This window comes from Archocentrus centrarchus, chromosome 12, assembly GCF_007364275.1.
Source record: "Archocentrus centrarchus isolate MPI-CPG fArcCen1 chromosome 12, fArcCen1, whole genome shotgun sequence".
Taxonomy (NCBI): Eukaryota; Metazoa; Chordata; class Actinopteri; order Cichliformes; family Cichlidae; genus Archocentrus; species Archocentrus centrarchus.
The window spans coordinates 21,991,824-22,014,538 of NC_044357.1; the positions used below are offsets into that span (position 1 = coordinate 21,991,824).

Sequence of the window (22,715 nt, forward strand, 5' to 3'; positions counted from 1 at the left end):
TAAATTCCAGTCCGGACGTTGTGTGAAGAGAGGCTCTAAAAGAGGCAAAGCAGGGTAAAAAGGAAGAGTTGGGGAGAGAAAAAAAATGCGTCCGTCTCCGCTGAGTGAAAAAAAAAAAAGTATAATATATATATATATATATATATATATATATATATATATATATATATATATATATATATATATATATATATATATATATAAATATATATATATATAAATAAATATAAATAAAATACATCCAGTCCTACCTGGACAGTATAGGTTTGGACAGCTTTTTTCTCTTTATTAAATGACATCATCATATAAAAACTGCATTTTTAAAAAAATTACTCTGGCTATATTTGTCTAATATTAAAATTAGTTTGATAATATGAGACATGCATGTATGATAAATATGCTTTTTACATAACTTATAATGCAAACCTGCTAATGTAAGTTTGACTTGAAGCAATTTAGCAGATCTTTTTTCAGCTCCCTTAGAGTTTTTTTTTTTACCATCACAGTCTTGGCATTTTGAAACCAGAGATTAATAATAACTTTAAAATGCAGAGTGAGGTATAAACAGAGTGAAAAAAGGTGAATGAAAAGAAAGCCTAGGCCTATAGCAGCATAACTAAGGGATGGTTCAGGGTCACCTGATCCAGCCCTAACTATAAGCTTGATCATAAAGGAAAGTTTTAAGCCTAATCTTAAAAATAGAGAGGGTGTCTGTCTGCTGAATCCAAGCTGGGAGCTGGTTCCACAGAAGAGGCGCCTGAAAGCTGAAGGCTCTGCCTCCTATTCTACTCTTAAGTATCCTAGGAACCACAAGTAAGCCAGCAGTCTGAGAGTGAAGTGCTCTAGTGGGGTGATACGGGACTATAAGGTCTTTGAGATGAGATGGGGCCTGATTATTCAAGACCTTGTATGTAGGAAGAAGTATTTTAAATTCTATTCTGGATTTAACAGGGAGCCAATGAAGAGAAGCCAATATGGGAGAAATCTGCTCTCTCTTTCTAGTCCCTGTCAGTACTCTAGCTGCAGCATTTTGGATCAGCTGAAGGCTTTTCAGGGAGCTTTTAGGACAGCCTGATAATAATGAATTACAACAGTCTAATCTAGAAGTAATAAATGCATGAATTAGCTTTTCAGCATAAGACAGGATATTTCAATTTTTTAGAGATATTGCACAAATGCAACAATGCAGTCCTACATATTTGTTTAGTATGAGCATTGAGGGACATATCCTGGTCAAAAATGACTTGAAGATTTCTCAAGGTGTTACTGGAAACCAACGTAATGCCATCCAGTTTAAGTGTCTGGATGTCTGGACACTATGTTTCTAAGATTTGTGCGACCTTTAACTTCAGTTTTATCTCAATTTAGAAGCAGGAAATTAGAGGTCATCCAGGCCTTTATGTCTTTAAGACATTGCAGTGCAGTTTGATTAATTGATGTGTGTCATCTGGCTTCATGGATAGATAAAGCTGGGTATCATCTGCATAGCAAAGAAAATGTATGCTATGCCTTCTAATACTGCCTAAAGGAAACATGTATATTTTAAATAGAATTGGTCCTAGCACAGAACCCTGTGGAACTCCATAATTAACCTTAGTGTGAGAAGAAGACTCCCCATTTACATGAACAAATTGGAGTCCATTAGGTAAATATGATTCAACCCACTGCAGTGCAGTACCTTTAATACCTATAGCAAGCTCTAATCTCTGTAATAAAATGTTATTGTCAAGACTATCAAACACTGCACTGGTAGGTCTGGTAGGACAAGCACCGATATAAATCCACTGTCAGAGGACTTCCTAGAGAACTCTGGTGCTTGAAGGATCCAACAGGGCTTACACTCCCTATTGTGATGAAGGATGTTGTCTCCTGTAGTGAAACTACAAAGGCCTGAAGCTGGACTCCAAAAAACACAACTACCTTACCCTGGCCCATGTGTTCTTACTTTATTGTGTCATGCAGTTTATACAAACAATAAGAACCAGAACTTCACTGAGGTTGAAACGTTATACGCTGCTGACCTTGTGGTGTGTGTGAAAGGTGAGGCAGGGAGTTGTGAATAAACAAAAGTGAGCTTTTATTACGGCTCACCAAGGCGAGTACAGAAACTAAAGCAAACTTAAACTGGGGGGGGGGGGGGGTAACTAACCAGGGAACATGAGGAACATGGCTCTGTCAAGAGACAAGGGGAAGACTGGGACAATAAATACACAGAGGGGTGATTAGAGAAGAGACTACAGGTGGGGAGCACAGCTGAACATAATCAGAGAACAAGACAAGGAAATGAAACTAAACACAGCACAAGAGAGAGAGACTGACAAAGTAAAACAGGAAACAACTGAACACAGAGACAGGAACACAGACTTGACAGCACTGGGAGGAAGGCACATGAATGAACATAAACACAAAGACCCAAGACACATGCATGAACACAGAGGAAGGAAAATCTTTTTCGGCTGTAGAGTGAAGTAAACACAGCCCCTGAACCGAAATACTGGAGCTATTTCAGCCCGTGCAGCCTCTGGCTCTTCACCCATCACATTCTGAATTGTTTTGATGACCCCGTGTAGGGGTGACGGCCTTGACGCCTTTAGCAGAGAGGACACAACATGTTGGGATCAGGGGTGGAAAGCATAAAACCTCCTCCAGCTAGTTAGAAACACAGGAGTCTTGTTTCACAGCAGAACAACAGATGCTGCTCACGGAGCTATCAAAATAAAGCTCTCTCTTTCACACACAAGCCTTTCAGGGTGGTTGTTGCTTGTGTGGATGCTGATCCTTCTCCAGTTTATCTTAAATGTGTAATTTATGGGATTGGCACAGTGGTATTACATTCTAAGGCCTGCAGTGATCACCTGCCTTACACCAAAATGTTGATTATATTGACAGATTTGCTCATATTTTGACTTCTTCATAAACTCAGTGATTATGTGCCCTCTTATCTCAATTATCTTAATTCGCAGTCGACTTAACATTAGGGACCTTCACATAATCTTGGGGTAGAAAAAAATAACTGTGTACAACTGTGAAAAGTATTTTAAATTAAGCTAACGAGATAATTAAGTTATTATTGAGGCTTTTGGAAAAGATTATCTGTTGGATGAAAAGTGCAAGCAATGTTTCTTGTAGCATCAGCTGAGCTGATTCTTGTCATTTTTAGTTTTCTGTTTATGTCTGGCTTAAAACAAAATACATGTTGCCTTGACACATTTTAGAAGTGCCAGTAGAAGAGAACAAAGCTACCTGGTTCACTTTCTTGAAGTCTTTATGCTTTTCAAGGCTACGGGCTTTGGAACTTCAGATCTCACTATTTTTATCTTCTTTTAAAACTTATATTTAGCTGGTATGCTTGCCAGGTAAAACATTACCCGCTCCTCAGGCATGGCTATAACATGCAACCTGTGGAGGATTGATACATGTTTATTCTGTTTTCAAGCAAAATTAGGAGCCAAATGCAGGACAAAAAGCAGACTATCTATCTATCTAAAGTAAGTATAAAACAAACTTCAAAAATGATTGTCTAAGCATCTTTTTAACATTCTACAGTGCTTTGATTCATTTTGATTCAGCTGTAATTCTTGGCCTTTCTAACTTATTTATAACTTTCCCCTCACAGCCAGTGGTTGCCAGATGGTTGCAAACCAGTCTCTAGGCCTGTATAACTGAGGTCTTATTTACTTGACCTTACACCGTCGCCATGATTGTCACATGCCCAAAATAATAGCTTTGTTTTGTATTTGATCAAAAAAGGTATTGGACTAATTAAAATTTTAAACCATCGCTTTGATGCCGATAAAAAGAAAGCTTTGGTGAGATAACGCAGTTCTTAATTTACACATTTCTATATCTCAGCATCTTTATAGTCCTGTTTCTTTCCTCTGTTTGCAGATTGTTGCGTACTATAATGGAACAACCAAAGAGATCATTTGGTCCCAGACAGAGAAGATCCACTGGCCCAGTGGTGGCCCACCATTAGACAACCCCCCCTGTGTTTTTTCCACTGATGACCCCTCCTGCAATGATGGTATGACTGCTCTGCCTGACCCGTCATAATGTAATAAAACACTTACCCCATTCAGACTGCCTACAGGTGATTATACCTGTCACAGACAAGCAGCATAAGGTCATCTAATGGACACTGATTTCATGACAAGCATTGTCAAGTATTTTATGACACAGTGCTTAATGGCATATTTTTTCATGACCTTGGGTAGGAGTTAATTGCTAATCAGGTGGATATTACAGTGCACTAATGCACTGTTCATATTTTAATTGCTGCGATAATCATAAATGCCTTGTTTTTCTTCAGCTGCGTCCCAGCTCTTTATGTCTATCAAGTGAAAGAGTGAAGTCTAGTATTTACTTGAGTGACAAGCAGTGAAATACGAGCACAGGAAGTTGTCTTTGTTGAATGGAGTGACAGTTTTTTTCCTTTTTGAGGGCGCAATCAGAGATGATAAACAGAGGAGGAAAACCACACTGCAATTAAAATGCATTGTGGTGTGAAGACAGGATAATGAGTGGAGGCACAATAAATCTGTCTGTGTTCCCAAATCTCAAGGCAACTGGAAATAATTTGCAGAGCTGAGAGCCTGGATGTTGCGCTTTTTTTTTTTTTTTAAATGTTCATTTTCAACACCAAGGATGATGAATGCTGAGAAATCTGGAGAAACATATTAACACCTAACAGTTTCACAACATCTGTTTAGAGTGAATTAGATAATTGAGATGATTATACGTGTTGGAAACCTGTAATTAATTGGCCAGACAAACCAGCAGAGTGTACATTCACAAGTTTGATAATTGCAGTATTCAGACACACATCAGAAAATAAAACAAACAAAAAGTAACCAGACTGCTCATGGGTTTTGTTTTTGCTCTGTAAAACTGTTAGGGTAGACTTTAATTAAGTTTAAAAATGCAAAGCTAGAACAACAGTAACAAGCTGGCCTGGTTTTGTTATCATGGAGAAATTGCCAGATTTGGAACCTGCACCCAGTGACTGTATAAACAAGTTTTGCCTGGGATACTGAAGGATAGATAATTTGTTTTGGACAAGGGTTAGAATTTACACGTGCTGGTTGTTTGGAGGGATGGCAACCAGTGTGCATGCAGAAACTCATGCATTTTACAAGGTTAAGAGTGCAACCCAGAATATTTCACCCAGCAAAGATGAACAGTACACTTATCTGCAGTTGGAGACAGAAGTTTACAAACATTCATCATGGGCATGAACGGTAATTTTGGCCTTTTGAACATCTGTTTGTATTTTCTCATATCCACACAGGTCCAGAAGTATACATATAGACTCAAATTCACACCCCCTTCCCCCAATATTTGGTTAAAAGTTGCACCTAGACACAACACTTTTGGTAGCTATCAGCAAGCTTCTGGCATATTACCGGCTGGATATTTGACCACCCTTCTTAGCAGAGTTCATTTAAATTGGTTGGTTTCCTATGATGGACCCAGCTTTTAAACACAGTCTACAAATTTTCAGTAGGGTTGAGGTCTGGGCTTTGGGAAGGCCATTTTAGAAGCTTAATGTTAACCTGCTTCATCCATTCCAAAGCCAGTTTTGATGTGTGTTTGGCATCATTGTCCTGTTGGAACACCCAGCTATGTCCAAATTTTAACCATCTAACTGTTTAAGGTGAAGTTGAAGAATTTGGAGGTAATCCCCCTTCTTCATTATTTCATTAACTTTATGAAATATACCAGTACCACTGGCAGCAAAACAGCCCCAGAACATGATGCTACCACCATCATGCTTAACAGCTGGTAGAGTGTTCTTAGGTTTGAAAGCCTTTATTTCTCTAAACATACCTCTTGTCATTGTGGCCAAATAGCTCAATCTTTGTCTCGTCTGATTATAAAACTTTTCTGCAGAAGGCATTTGTGTATCCACGTGAGCAGCTGCAAATTTCGCTCGAACTAGAAGGCGTTGATTTTGGAGTAGATGCTTTCTTGGTTGGCCCTCTGTCAGTCCACAGCGATGTAAAAGTCGCCTTTCTGTGGACAGTGACGCTGGTGTTCCAGCAGTTTCCAGTGTACAGCAGGCTTGAGCCTCGATGTTTCCTGGGTTGTTCCTGAAAATCCTAACCAATTTCCTCTCATCTAAAGGTGACAGTTTGCGTCTTCTCCCAGACCATGACAAAGTGGTGACACGTCAAAATAACCTGTACTTTTATACAGCTGTTTGAACTGATGTTCTTGGAATCTGCAGTTGTTGAGAAATGGCTCCAAGAGACCTACCCAACTTTTGTATATATACAGTTCTCCTTCTTGGGTTCTCACTGAGTTGTTTGGACTTTCCTGTTGTTCTGAGCGTTGGTCAGTCCAGTGAGTGCTATTAAACAAATCCTTTTTATGCTGGCAAAGAGAAACTACCATTGTAGTTAATCATGAACACTAATGAGAAGTTAGTAGGCCTTGACCTTGTCAAGTTAAGAAACTGTAGAACCTTCAGCACCACTTATTAAAATGTTGAGTGTATGCATATATTTGAGTATATAAACATACTTTGAACCTGTGTGAATTAAAGTAAATCCAAAATAAATCCAAACTTGTGCTCCCAATTCATTAAAGATGTGTGCTGTATAAAGAAAAAGAAAAAAAAAAAGAACTGTTAAAAAAAATTATTAACCCCCCAAATTACCACTATATTCATACCCATGAATACCACAACCATACAGCTTTACTATGAAAACAAGTAGACAGGCCCACAACCACACAGATGAAATGAGTGTAAACCTCAGTTGTGTCAGCATATACCCGTGATTATCAGTTCATCAGGATAAATATCATGATCATCTGCTATCTCCCATAGATCTTGAGTGCCATGTCTTTCTCTTACAATGTCTCTGCTAATATCCACACTAATGCCAGGACCAAATGTTTCCCCCAGAAACGAGCTTATCAGTGGTCTGCAAAATTAAAAAGCTTCATTCTACCGTTTTCTTATTTTCTGTTATTATATTCCTCTAATTATGCCATCCTTTGCTCTGCAGGTTCTATTATTAGCTATTATTAAGGTTTTAAGTGTGCATCAGGAGCGTCAGTGCTTGGTAGCTGTGTTTCTGTGGTGACAGATTTCGAAAGCAGTGCAGCTGTTCTTCAGGAAGCCAAAGCTGTGTGTTTTCCTTTATTTTCAAAGATGTGATTGTGGGCATCTGTTGAACATAAGAGTGAAAATATCAGATTGTGAAATCCTTTTTTTCCCCCCTGTTTCCAGGACACCTGCCAGTTCTCGGTATTGTAGCTGTGGGTTCTGGTTTAGCACTCATCATTTTTGGGATCTCCAGTTTCCTCATTTACAGGTGAGTTTGATCGCATCGAGCTGACGCTTCCTGTCTGTGCTGCTTTTAGCTCAAACAGCAGAAATGTGGACGAAAAGAAGAAAGATAGAGAAAGAGCGAGAGGCAGATTCGCATTTGAAGCAGAATTTATGGCTTGTGCTGCTTTAGGTGGTAGTTTGGTATTTACACACTGTTGCTACAGCAACAGCTCAGCAGGTGACGGCATTAAAGTGGAGGTGAAGTGTGTTTAAGCTGCCAAATGAGCTCATATACTGGCCCGAAATAATGCTTACTGCCACTCTCACTTAATGAACATTAGTGTATTTGTTGTTAAGTTTATTTTCTTTGTGCTGGAGTCAGGAAAAATGCCAGTTATTTTAATAATTCACACACTGCTGATGTCAAATGGAAAACATCACTTGAGCTGATTATTGTGCCGCTCTCAAAGGATTACAAGTTTGTGTTCTGGCTTATTAAAAAACCTGTAAAATAATATTTTAAGAAGCAAGAAGATGCCTGAATTCTTTTATGGACAGCACCACAAATGTCCTAAATTAAAATCTCATGTTTTTTTGCAATGTGAGTAAATAAAAATGACTTTCCAAGACTGTAGCTTGATACTGAGAAAAGGACAGATTAGCACCATTATTAGAATTATTTCAAGAATTAAATGAACATTAACAATTTTGAGCAGAAGGAAACAGATAAGGAGTAGAAAACAGAAGCCAAAAGAAATGCATAAATGACTAAAATAACTACTAATAAAAAACTAAATAAATGGTTAATCACTTGCTAAAATTGTGGCTAAAAGTTGAAATTGTTAGACAATTGAATAAACTGTGAATATTTTAAAGGTATGGACAAATTTTTAAAACTTTAGCACATTGGATAAACAAATTGTTATCTAAGAATATGTTGCCTATAAAAAGGTGGAAATTATTAGTTAAAAGTATGGACTGACAGTTGCAATTGCTAGCTACAATATGGCTAAGTTATTAGGTAATACTGGGCTATGGATAAATTAATTATCTTGGTAGCATATGAGGGCATTTTAAGTTGGTAGGTCCCTATACATTAGTTTGAAAAACTTTATGGAGTAACAGCTGAAAAAGAGAAATATAAGTATAGATAGACAGTTGAAATTATTAGTTATATAAAGAAAACTTGTAAAACTTAAAATTATTTAGCTAATGAAAAGTTACCTGAAAGTATGGCCAGTGGTGAAAGCTCACAGTTACAGTAGTTAGTTATAATATGGCAAAATTTTGACTTAATGTCTCAAATTTCAAACTTCTAAGTTTAAATTTTGAGATACGTAACTTGAAATTTCAATCTGTGGTGGAAATGACTTGATATTATTGAATTCAATTGTTAACTAAATTCAGCTGATACTATTCTGAATACAGTAGCTTGCTACTGTGGACTAAAAAGGATAAACAGTGGAAATGGTTAGCTTAGTATATTGGATAAACAAACTGTTAGCTAAACTTTTTGGCCATTAATTACAGTAGCTACACTATATATTGCCAAAAGTATTCACTCACCTATCCAGATCATTGAATTCAGGTGTTCCAGTCACTTCTATGGCCACAGGTGTATAAACCAAGCACTTAGGCATGCAGACAGCACTTGTGAAATAATGGGTTGCTCTCTCCCAGCGTGGTACCGTGATAGGATGCCACCTATGCAACAAGTGCAGTTGTGACGTTTCCTTTCTAAATATTCCACAGTCAAATGTTAGTGGGATTATAACAAAGTAGAAGCGATTGGGATTGACAGCAACTTATCCACAAAGTGGTAGGCCACGTAAAATCACAGAGTGGGGTCAGCAGATGTTGAGCTGCATAGTGCGCAGAAGTTGCCAACTTTCTGCAGAGTCAACTTCTACAGACCTTCAAACTTCATATGGCCTTCGGATTAGCTCAAGAACATTTACACAACATTTAGAGAGCTTCACTCTATGGAGCAGCTACATCCTAGCCTTGCATCACCAAGTGCAATTAAAAGCGTCGGCTGCAGAGGTGTAAAGCACGCCACCACTGGACTCTAGAACAGTGGAGACGTGTTCTCTGGAGTGATGAATCATGCTTCTCTGTCTGGCAATTTGATGGATGAGTCTGTTTTTCTGACGGCATTGTGCCAGGTGTAAAGTTTGGTGGTGATGGCGTGTTATGGTGTGGGGGTGTTTTTCAGGAGTTGGGCTCGGCCCCTTAGTTCCAGTGAAAGGAACTCTTAATGCTTCAGCATACCAAGACATTCAGGACAATCCGATGCTCCCAACTTTGTGGGAACAGTTTGGGGATGGCCCCTTCCTGTTCCAACATGACTGCACACCAGTGTGCAAAGCAGCTCCATAAAGACATGGATGAGCCAGTTTGGTGTGGAAAAACTTGACTGGCCTGCACAGAGTCCTGACCTCAGCCTGATAGAACACCTTTGGGATGGATTAGAGCGGAGACTGTGAGCCAGGCCTTCTCTCCAACATCAGTGTCTGACCTCACAGATGTGCTTCTGGAAGAATGGTCAAAAATTCCCATAAATACTCCTAAACCTGTGGAAAGCCCAGAAGAGTTGAAGCTGTTATAGCTACAAAGGGTGGGTCGACATATTAAACCCTATGGATTAAGAATGGATGTTACTCAAGTTCATATGGATGTGAAGGAAGATGAGTGAATACTTTTGGCAATATAGTGTATCTAAAAGTATGGCTAACAGATATAATTATTAACTAATAGTATGGATAAACAAATTAAATTGCTAGCTGAATACAATAGATATTAGTTTAAATACAGTATCTAGTGAAACAAAGAAACAAAAAAATGAAATTCAATTGAAATTGTTATTGAATTATTCAAAATAAATTGTTAGATAAACATAATGGATATAGAGTTGGAACAGTATCTGGCTAAAACATTTTTTTGCTAAAAGAAAGGTCAAACTATTAGCTAAAAGTGTGAATTAGCATAAAAGTTTCATTTGTTAGCTAACAGCACAAGTTATATTAACTAAACATGATTTGTAATGAAAATGTATAGCATTTAAATAGAGAAGTGGCTAAAAGTAGTAGATGAATCACTACAGTAATGTAGTGATTCATTTGAAGTCATTTTTAAAGGTGTTCTGAGTCCATCTGTGAGGGTACAAAAAACACTATATGAAGCATTGATATAAAAAAAAAGTATTCTCTGAATGTGGAATTAATTTTATCCAAGGAATTGAACAGAACAAGATCCTATAGACTGTACACTGTGCATAGAAGTTACTGTAGTCTGGCGTTAAAAATAAACAGGACTTATCATTATGTGATTAGGTGTTTAAGTAAGTGGCAGCGTTTAATTGTTACTGCTGCCCCTGAGCAATTTCTTTCAGTTGTGTGTTTAAGGGAAAAAGTAATTGCCTGCTGCTTTTCTAATGGTTCTAACTTTGTGCTCGGCATTCAGCTGTATAAACAATTGAAATGAAATTGTTGCAGTGCCCCAAGTGGCACCGTCTACATGGTTTATGTTGTAGCATTAAGCCTCATTTAATTACTCAAGAAGTAAATCATGCATGCCCCGAGTAATAAAGTGACTGGAAGGATTTCTAGAGCCTCATCAATATTATGGGTGTTATCTGCACGTAATGAAAGAAAATTAATTTTTCTGCTCTTCCCTCTTTAGCCACTTCTGTAGAGGTGTCTTTACATAGGCAGTTAAGGATATTCTCCCTGATAAATGCAGTTTTTCTTTTTTTTAAGAGGATTAACAAATCACTCTAATAAATCAGACCGGTAATCTGATCACTTTTCTAATACTGACCATTAACACAAACAAGTGTTAATCACCAGCCAATCAGAATGGATTTTGATCAGACGAATGGTGGAAGAAAGATGGAGGAGCGGCTATCCACCTGAGGTAAATCCACTAAACCTGAATCTGAGTTGATCATGCCCAATAATTAATAACTTACAGATAATTAGATGCAGAGCGTGCACTCATTTCTGAAAAAAATTAACATGATCATATCTGTTTTTTTTCCCCTCCCAGCACACAAATCCACAAACACAATGTGGTTTCCCAGCTAGCTAACTAGTTTTCCTGGACTCCTGGATGGTAAGTGTCTTTTCTTGGATTTAGGGACTTGTAACAACAAAAATCTATTTCTGTGATGGGAAACTCTGTGATGTATTTTTGGTCCCAACCCACAGTTTTGAACTTTGTGCTCTCTGACTATATTTAGACTCAATCACTGTACATAAATGACAGTGTTATATCTGGAGTCCTGCTTAATAAGTTCTCCTTTATTAAAGTACACCATGACTTGGAGCTTTTTCAGTGTTGGCTCTGTCTGATATAAAGCTAACAGATGACTTCCTGTTTTTGCAGACACTACTGGGGCTTTGCTGATGGGCAGAGAGGCAGACAGCAGAGTTGTTTGTGGCCATTTTAAAGAGCAACCACCTGCAGAGGGGCCTCCATTTTGTTTTTAATACTTAACCTTCAGAAACGCCACTAAAATGTTAAAAACATTTTGGAGATTTGCCACTGTCAGTAGCTACTGAGCAGCAATTTACTCATTGAGAAATTAGTATTTAATTTTAATATTTTTAATAAGAATATATAAATAAAAATTTAAAGATTATATATATATATTCACTGCTGCTTTTACATGTTTATTTTTAATACATTTAACAAATATTTTATACTCTTAATTTGGGGGTAGATGTAAATCGAGTTCACAGGGCAGAAAAATGTGGAATAAAAATGTATACCGAAGTAAACTGATGGATATGCAGTTTAATAAAAAGAGACTTGTGTATTGAATGATATGCTTCTTTGTGTTGCTTTCTGATAAAACACATGCACAGTAACAAACCAACTTCAGCCTTCCAAGTTAATTTTGTCCCCTCACAAGACACAATTAGACATGAACTATAACACTGTAGGGCCACAGATCAGACCATCTGACTTGTTACGATGGAGATGTACATATATAACACATTTTTACTTTTCATGCACTTTACTCTTTAACTTTGCCCTGCAGGGCTTTAGATTTAAACAGCTGTGCTGTCAGCTACTCTGAGTTGATTTTGGAGGCTGCTGTGCAGCAGCAGCAGCAGCGAGCATGAGGAGATGTTGGGTAGAGCTGCAGTGGCTCTGTTGTTTTTAATGGAGGGGCTGGTCCTGTGGAGGTATTCACAAATGGGACTTACCAAACAATAGGCCCAGTGTGGAGCCCCACACTTTGCCCCTCTGGCTGCCAGAGGTCTCTAAACGAGGCTCTTTAAATAGAAAAGTACCTTATTTTTTTTTTGGTGTTAGACGGGGCTGAGGTACTTTAATGGGGTTTCCTGTCCTCAAAATACTAGCAAGCATCAGAATTTACTTTTTTTTGGACTCTCCACTGACACAATTTGTTCTGGTGATAAAGTGGCGAAGGAAAAAAAAAAGATAATGAGCCACTTTAGGAGCTGACTGGGATGTTCGGAGGAAAAGACTAAAAGATGATGATATGCAAATGCTACAATAATTTCCCTGAAGCCATCTGGAAACGTTTTACACCTTTTTTAGATTGGGCTGGAATGTGAAGGGCTCTGCTCATTTTTCATTTCGAAGTGTTTCAGACTGCCAATGAATCCACTACCACCTTAACCCCCCACCCCCACCCACACACACACAAAACCCCAACTCTGGATCCCTGCGTTTTTTTAATTTATTGTTGCCGTAAATTGTGGATTGTCAAGAAGCAGCAGCTCCTCTGAGATTTGCCCCAGATGTGCTGATTCGCTAGAGTGCCTCTTCCTGTCCATGGTGCCTGTTTGTCAGACGTATGCTCAAAAGAACAGCGCTCAGAAACATGTCAGAAACTTCACTGATGAGAAAATTACGAGATTAATTACTCTGGTTGGGCTGTGCAGACATTTGAAGGTTGTTTACCACTGTGGAGAAGTTTGCTTTAGCTCATCTACCCTTAATGGACCAAATAGGAGACAGAAATAATCATGGGAAAATTACTCTCTGGGTCAAATTAAGCACCACAATCATCAGCCAAAAATGTTTCATTTAACAATGCTGACATTGTGATATAAGGATAACAAAACCTAAACTAACTTAACTCTTATCCTAATTTAACATAAGTCTGACATGAGTCTGTTCAATATATGTTCGACTTTTGTTGGAGCCATTAAGATACAGCTGCATCCTCTCACTGTAACTCAAGGCTTCGGTTTGCATAGTTTTAGATATTTCATACTTCTGCCTCCATGTCCTTTTGCTAAAGAAGCTCACTGCATTTACCAACTTTTCCATCCATCCGTTTTCTACAAGCTAATCAGAGATACCCTCTCACCTGCCAGATGAGATCTCTCCAGCATGTCCTGGGTCTGTCCTGGGATCTCCTCCAGGTTGAACACCTCACCCGGGAGGCTTCCGTGACAAATCCTAGACAGATGCCCAAACCACCTGGCTCCCTTTGATATGGAGGAACAGCAGCTCTAATGTGAGCTGTGAAAATTCCCACCACTTGTATCTGCTCATATCTTGTCCTTTTCGTCCTGACCCACAGCTCGTGGGCAGGAACGCGGATTGACTGGTCGATTGATAAATTTGTTTGCTTTTGTTGTCTGTCTCTTGATCACTTGGGTGTCCATGGCTGAGGGGGTAGATTGGACAGTCTTAATGGCAGTGTTTGGCTTCTCATGTGCGCATGTCAAAGTGGAGCTGGACAACAAAGGCGAATTTAACTTTAAAGTCTTGATTCACTTTGGTATACGCTCTGTAAGTGCCGCACACTCAAATTGGTATAACTTGTCACTTTTAAGGCATCAAACACACAGGCCCAGAGACCAATCAGAGCCTTTCCTGGAAACCACTGGTTCCTAGGGAAAAATGTCAAATCCCGAACTGGTTTGCGTGGTTGCTGGAGGCTGTTGATGTTGTTAGGCGAAACCAGTTGCAAAGAGAGTGCTGCACCAAAAACCTCCTTGTTGCCTCGATTGCGTTGGCCGCTAGCAGATTGCTACAGTTGGCCATAGTTTGTTTCGAAGACACCAACTCGTCTGCAAATACTTGTTAGCTACCAAACGGTAATGATACCTGGAAAAAAGTGAACATACACCATCAAAGTAAAAGTTTTATCTTATGCAGGGACAGCGTTTCAAAAGGTGCAACTTTTACTTTGAAGGCGAATGGTCTCTGTTTACAGTTTGCATCACACTTTTCACAGTTTCTTTACCGCTAAGCGAGTAGCAATCGATTTCACAGCGACTGCCAGCAACCTCCAGTAACCACTTGTAGCCAGTCGGTATCTAATCATTTTTACTTAGTAATTGGTGGCTGCCACACCAACTGGTCTCTAGGCCCATGTGCAACCAGTGTAGCACAGAACCCTCTTTTGGTTTGGCCATTAAATTAAATGAAATGAAATGAAATGAAATGAAATGAAATGAAATGAAATGAAATGAAATTAAATTAAATTAAATTAAATTAAATTAAATCTTTTGCATAGCAATCAGAGCACTTTGGGCCTTTCCTGTAGCACCCTCCACTCATGATTTACAGCTTTCTGGTTACGTATAGCACAATCTGGTATCATGTTAAGCACCACAAAAGAAGACTGGTTAGAATTAAGAATTTAGGTTGACAAAGGGGAAAAGACTACAGACTTCAGCAACAGGCCATCTGTTGCTTTTTAATCCAGGAGTAATTTAATAATAGGCTAAAGGAGAACTCATCTGTTGCAACTCTCTTCTGTCTGATGTAAAAGAAAAGTCACTCTCCCACCTCCAGCTGGTTCAGAAAGCAACAGATCAGCTTTTTACTGGTTCTAGCATTCAACATTACATCATCCCAGTCCTTGCTTTCCTCCAGTGGCTGCCTGTTTGTTTGAGGATTGATTTTAACATTTTACTGATCACTTTTAGAGCACGTATGGGTCTGGCCTCAAGCTACAGAGCAGAAATGTTGACCCCCCCTTTATGAACTAGCTTGCTGCCTTAAATCCTCAGGCGGCTTAAGTCTAATGTTGGCCATGCTTTTGCTATCAGTGCCCCACAGCTTTTGAACAACCTGCCTGAGAAGATAAGGTTTGCAAATTCAGTGGCTTTCTTTAAATCCCTTCTTAAAACTCTTTTTATTTTAATTCTTCTAGTCCTGCACCTCGGATTTAATTGTGTGTGTCTTCATGTGACTTTTATGTTTGGCTCTCCATTTAAATCTACGCTTTAAGGAATCTTAATCTTTAAGGAATTCCCTGACGGAAGTTTTATCTAATCTAATCTGCTTTTGCCTGCCTGCCTGCCTCTGTATACTCTGTTTTAAAGGAGCTATATGGATAAAGTATATCAATATTATTATTAAAACAGAACCTTTAGTGCTCTCACAACTCAGACAGACAGACAAACAGTGACTAACAAGTCATTTTAGTAGTTATTCCCCTATTTAAGCTTTAAGTCATAGTCTATCAATAGCTGAAGTGCAAAAGGTAACATTTGTGCACCAGGACAGGGTTTTTCCTACATGTTAAAGACATTTATAGCACCTCTGAAAGAGGATTTCCTTTTAATATTAGCAGGAATTTCATGTAGTCAAACAGACTGGACATTTTTGTTTAAAAATAACACGATAACATAGATTTATGCCATTTTATGGTGACACAAACTCATTGCCTTTACTGTAAACAGACTGATTGTGCTTCCGGCGGCAATTGCCTCCTGAAAGCCTGTTCTGAGCCAGAAAAAGCCCTGCGGGATTTTTGGTATTTGGATCAAGTCATTTGCAAGAAATAAGATGTGTCAATTAAGTAGGCTGCAGCTCTTATTTGTGTCAAATACATATTTGATCAGTGTTTAAATAAATAAAAGCATTGGATCAGACTGTTTTAGCAGATAGCCAAGACTAAAGGACATGAGGGCAAGAATAAATCACAACATATAGCACATACAAAAAAATACCTTTATGAAATTTGTTTGGAGTTTATTAGATGTTAAGTGATTTTTCTTCTTCACCGAAAAAAGCCTTAAACATTGTTCTTCAGTTGCTTTAGTTTCATCACATCAAATCAGTATCCAAAACATGCAATTCAAAGAGCCAGACTGATTTGTCAAACACTTAATATGAACCACAAGCTGCAGGACACTAAAGCTTGGTCAGTATGATTTAGAAGCTAATGCTCTTTAAATGATTTTTACTGGGAAGCCTGTACAGACCACACCATTATTTTAACTTCACCCAGGTGAGCAACAATTTAAGATGATCGGTAATCACCACAAATGCTTTTCCCACTTCATAATGTCACGCTGAGCGCTGTAGTATATACAGCGGTTTACTGTGTGAGGCTTTTCCTGTTTTAAATGCCAGAATTTGTGATTTCTGTACTCTTTGATAACCCCCTTCAGTGAACTGTAACGTTATGATGCTCAGTTAAACTTTACCATTAATTCAGTTGAATGAGGAATAAATTAATCCAAGCATTTTTTGCACTGAGCCAAAGCAACTGTAACATACTGTAAATTGTGTTTACTCTAATGCTCTTAACTCTAGCATGTTTGAATGGTCTGTGGTGTAACATTAGGTGTCCATAATTTTTATGGATCTTTTAAAAACTTAGTTGGACATTTTTCTGCACCAGTGTTATTACTAAGATAAAGTTATAGCATAAATTCAGGGAGTAAATAAATAAAAGAATGGGAGTGAAGCCTGAAGTGGATCCTAATTGTTTATAGCAGTTTTCTTTTTTTATTTTATTTCATTCATGTACAGTGCTTTTTTTTTTTTTTTCTACCAGTACCCAGTATAAGGTTTAAGCCACAGCTGCCCTAAATTAACAGTATTGGTAATTACCAAAATATTCTTTATGTTTCTGTGATGGTTAATAGACCAGTATCTGTTGTTATACTTGATTCATTTCTGACTTCTCAAAGAAGTCCAGTGTTCCGGCTCAAATTTGGGTATAAAAATGTGAATTCAAGTTTTTGTTATGTATGTTATCATTATGTATTGTTGCGATACTTTAAGTCTTAGTCACACAGGTCTAGAGACGGGTCGGTGACCCCCTGGCAGCCACTGGTTGCTAGGCTAAAATGAGCAATTGTCCAACTGGTCGTGAATGGCTGCAGGAGGATGCTAGCAGTCGCTAGGTGAAATTGTTGCAAGGAGGTATAAAGTGCTGCACCAAAAATCTCCTTGCGGTTGCTTTGGGGCTTGCAGATTGCTGCAGTCAACTGAAGATATCAGGGAAGATGGCGAATTGCCTGCAATCACACAAGCGCAAATGGTAAACAGAGACCATTCGCCTTCAAAGTAAAAGTTTTGCCTTTTGAAACTGAGGTACAGCTTTTACTTTGTCGGCGAGCAGTCTCCATTTACGGTTTGCATTACAGTTTTTCACTACCACTCTGTGAGTAAATGGCAAGTGCTTGCAGACAGATCATCATCTTCCATGCAAACTACAACTGAATGCAGCAATCTGCTAGCGACCAAAAGAATTGCAAGGATGTTTTTAATACAGCACCCTGACTTTATCTCCAGCAACCACTTGCCCATTGGTTGCGGAATATATGTTTTTTTTTTTTTTTCTTTTCAAATATTTTTTATTTTCTTCTAGTTTGCTATTGGTGTGCCAAGGATAACTGAAAGATATCTGGGACCTTTCATGACCCTGAAAATACATTTATTTTTAGCGTAGTTTTGCAGCAAACAATGACTAACCCACCTAAGAGTAGCAAGAATTTTTTTGCTGCAGCCTTGAGGCAGATACTTCATGACCAAAGTAACGATAAAAGTAGTTCAGCAAACAGAGACGAGTTGGGTTAACTCCTTTTTTTTTTTATTAAAAATGATTGAATTATTGTTATTCTTCATTAATCTGTCATAGATAAAGGAAACAGCATCAGGTAGACAGACACGAATAAATCCCTTCTTAGTTGTTAAATAGCTCAGGCGCTTAACGGTTAGAAGGCAGAGACGGGAAGGGAGGTTTCCAAAATTGAAAGTAACATAAATGTGCCAAGATTAACGAAAGGTGCAGCAGGGAGATGGCTGGAAAATCCAACAACTAGGAAAAAATAATAAAAGTCCAAGGATATTAGAAAATCCAAACTTTGGAAAAACACAGGATAGAAAGTAGACATCTTGACCAAGAGACAAACCCTGCAAAAACTATGCAGTGTATTTTATTAGTTTGTGTTTAGACAACACATTCATGGATCTATTATATAATTACTTTACTTGTTTGTCAGGATCTCAGATAATAAATAACTTTAACTAATCTAAATCACTCTGCATGAGGGCAACTAATGTTTGCAAATTAATACCATATTAGAAATTAAATGCAAGCAAAAAATGAATATGCAATACATAAATTTGCACCATTATTTCTTGTAATTATGCAAATATGTACATTCTTCTGCTATGTTTTTGAGTCAACAACTCAGAAACTCATGTACCAAAATTTCCTCTGGCTTTCCAAGTTTCTGAATTGAGGAGGCGTTAATGTGAATTTTCCTGGTCGGAAATTTGTTTTCCCGACTGAATGCACAAGAATACACAGTTCAGGGAGATGAAGATAAAAAGGCACAAGTAAGCGAAATCAGACAATAACAATGGCAGGAAAAGAACAAAGACAGGAATAAAGACAAACTAGAACAGGAAATAACTGAAAGACATGAGACTGAAGGCGCTGTAAAGAATGAACCAAAGGACATTGTGCATCATGACAATCCTTTTTTTTTTTAGATCATATTTTGAACTTATAGTTACACTAACTTCATGCTCGGTTGATTTCACTAAATTACAGTTTTGGTGTTTACTGTCAAATGTTCCATGTCTCTGTATTTTGCCTGAAAGAAAGAGGCCTTTGTTCAGGAGACTCAAGATACTCCCCTAAAATAGTATTTCACTGCCAAGCGTCAATAAGTAGAGCATACGAGCCAGTAAAGTTAAAATCAAATAAAAATAAACGCAGGCCTAAATGCATCAACAAATGTACATAACTGCACGTAAATGCTAGATGTGAGGCATTCTGTAATCACATCTGAGACCCCCATCTCAGGAAATACCAACAGGATAGACAGCGATCAAACGTAACAAATGGAGTTAATTGGCATATTGTTTTAAGGTGACTTGCTAGATTAAATCCAAGTTGCCCAATATCTCATAATTCTTCTACAGACCACCTTGGCTCTGAAGGATTTTTAGTCAGTTCTTTAGTTCCAGCTGGTGCAACTTTGTGGTGAAAACATCACCTCATGGCCTTTGCATCAACCCCAATCCAACCCAGTTCTTCTGTTCTTTGTGCTGCTGTGACCTTGTCGATTTCACCACCTGCTTTTTTACTTTCTGTAGGAAACTGAAGCTGGAGAAGGAGCTGGCGGGAATGCTGTGGAGGATTCGGTGGGAGGACCTTCAGTTTGAGAGCCCAAATAAATACCACAAACGTGCTGGGAGTCGGCTCACCCTCTCACAGGTAGATCAACAGATTTGTGTGTGAAAAATGATGCGAAATGCTGAAGTGACACCCACATGATCTCACAGGAGAGCTTGCAGCCATTAAACTTTATAATCTTCATAATTCTGGGCTTTTTAATCACTTTTTATTCAGGCAGCAACCTCTGAGACCTAAAAAAATATTATTTGTGTCACAGTGTCTGGTTTGTTCTCATGGTTTGTGTGTATTTTGGCATTTTATTCTAATTAATTCTTGTTTTTTACTAGGCTTTCTCCATTTAGTTCTTAGTTTAGTGATGATCTATGCTTTGCTGCCTTAGTCTTTAGAGTCTTGGATTCTTAGTTACAGTTTTATTTGTGTTGCTCTGTTTGTTCTCTAAGTGTTTCCTGTCTCGTCTTCCTGTTTCTTTCCCCTTATGTCAATTTTATTAATTTGTCTAGTTGTTCTTTGTCACTCTCTGTTTTAGTTTAGTAGTTAAATGCCTTGTGTCTAGTTTTACTTCCCTTCTATTGTCTCTTTGTCTTGACTGAAATCAGCTGTGTCTCATTACTTTTCTGTTTCTACTCTCCTTGATTACCCTTGTGTATAAATAGTCCTGCCCTGCTCCTTATCGCAGCATCTGTTTACCTGCCTTTGTGTTCTCCCTGGCAGGTTTCAAGAAGCTTTGTAGGAATGTGTTTGCTTTTCACCATTTGGACTTTATATTTTGGACTTTTGACAACAACCTCAATAAAAGGTTTTGTTTTCTGTTTACTTTGGCCAGTTTCTGAGTCCTGGTTTTGGGTCATTGTCCTATAAATCATGACAAAAAACCACCAGAAACTGCAGTTTCTCTAAGGGCCACTTGAAGCTGTCTCCAAAAGTGAGCCAGTCCCCATAGACTCCCATGTTAAAATGTCCAACTTTACAGCAAAAATAAACATGTTTAAAGCCTGGTTAAAAATGAATTGGTCTCTGCAGCTAATTTTCTCCTTTGTAATTAGGGTACAATAGGTGAATACCTCTTTATAATTTAACCTTTTGAAGTTAAATAAATATTAAAGTTAGGTAGATGGGTAGCTATAGGTGGCAGACATCACCTCACCTAATTCGTCACTAAATTGGAAGACTTCACCACGTTGGAGCCTTTTGAAACTTTTTAATACAATTTTCTAATGAATAACACACACACACACACACACACAAACTGGGGTTCGCTTTGACAGAAGTTTTTTAAAGGAGCACCCGGTCATTGGTGACCTATTTAAGATCTGAGTTAGGCTGACATGGACATGTGTGAGACTACATTTGAAAGGTAACATCCTCTAGTTTCTGATAATCTGCCTAGTTAGCATGTGGGTGAAACAAAACCCAACCCTAACCCTAGTTGATGGTGACCTGGTGGCTGTTAAGAGGTGAAGAAGTTGGTCATCTGGCAGTTTGTTTGTTTTTTTTTATGCATGTTTGGTTCCCAGTTTTCATTCAGACAGGACCGATTATCAGTCTGCACATGTCACTGTGGTAAAAATTGGACCCTCCAGGAATAAAAATGCTAATCGGACATGTTTGAAGTTCAGAGCTTCCTCCTGTTTACACACTCTGTGCTGCGTATTAAAAAGCAGTTTGTGGGTTTAGTTAGAAAAAGCAAAAGCTGCAGCCCTCAGAGAGTCCAAATCCTTTGTAAGTTTACACATTCCTGAACGTTTTCCCGGTGGTTTATTGAAGGTGGCTGGGTTTGCAGTGGCATATTAAATGATTGTTAAAATAAGCCCTCGCCTGGCCCCTACTCCTATATACATAATACCTCATTACGTTCTTCGAGTATCGGGTTCTGTTGTCTGAGGGTTAATGCATCTCCTTCGGGTTGTGTTTCATCCCACATGTGCAAGCTTTCATGAAAAGCACATGCACACACCTTTTTCATTACTGCTTGTCTGTCCATTTCCTGGGATAATGTGTGTGTCTGTGTGTGTGGAAAACACAGTAATTTTCCAAATTGATGTATTTTCCAGCGTGCCACGTTTTGCCAATATTTGCATTCTATACAAATGTGTAGTTGACTGTGCTGGCTGTATGCATGCAGTGCGCCCACTTGATTTTTATTCACTCTCTGTGCTCTGCAGACATTTGCCCAAGGACTCGAGCTGGAAACTGAAAACACTTTATTTTCTCAAATATAAGTGAAAGGCAGTTTGATGTTACGCAGAGAAATGCAGCATGATTTTGCGTAGTTGAAGCATTTTATAAATCTACATTGCAGTGAAGTGGAAGCACAGTCTTAAAGTGAAGATGATTTAATCCTCTTTGCTTTAATCTACGCACACTAACTGACATTTTTTTCTTCTCACTACCCCTTTCCACCTTCTCAGAGAGGCTCCAGCTACGGCTCCTTGATAACTGCCCATGGAAAATATCAGCTATTTGCAAAAACGGGCTATTTTAAGGTAAGGCTTAGCGAGTTCTGACATTTTCAACTCCTGCGCACTCCTTTCCCACCCACACATGTGCACACTCGCAGAGAAAAGCTGGAGAGAGGAGAGAGAAAGCGAGAGTGTGGGCGAATTTAGGTAGTTGGTTTTAATGTGAGCTGCAGAATACGTCAATTTTCTTTCTCTCCCTCGCTCTGTCTTTTTTTTTTTGTCTTTGTTTCTACACTCCCGCCTGCAGTCTGGACAGGGCCATCAACTTGTTGCTGCTGTTAATTTGTCCGTTTCAGATAGAGGAGGTGTGAGAAAATGTGACAAAAAGACGCTGCTGAATAATGAGATGGCAGGCTGTCTCCTTTAGCTGAATGATGCAGGTTTTTATATAAATGCTGATGTCAGGATACAGATCGTACATCTCGTGGATAATCAGGGTTATTGATGCGCCTGTCAGAATTCAGTACAGGCCAGGGGTGATTAAATCAGACACCCAAAACAGCCATTAAATACTGGAAAAAATAACCTTTTTATTCAGGATTTTTCAGCTCCTAACTGTGCACTTTATTTGAATAAAAGTTAAAACTCCCACACA

At 38.5% G+C, this 22,715-nt stretch overlaps 1 protein-coding gene across 1 annotated transcript in view; it reads left to right on the top strand.

The window, feature by feature from the left end:
* Positions 1-22,715, top strand: part of npr2 (natriuretic peptide receptor 2) — a 90,679-nt gene that overhangs the window by 27,001 nt on the left and 40,963 nt on the right. Inside the window, exons 6-9 of the mRNA XM_030743243.1 lie at positions 3,889-4,024; positions 7,235-7,319; positions 19,619-19,739; positions 22,070-22,144. Of these exons, the coding sequence (XP_030599103.1) occupies positions 3,889-4,024; positions 7,235-7,319; positions 19,619-19,739; positions 22,070-22,144 (417 nt within the window). The remainder of the gene's footprint in view (positions 1-3,888; positions 4,025-7,234; positions 7,320-19,618; positions 19,740-22,069; positions 22,145-22,715) is intronic.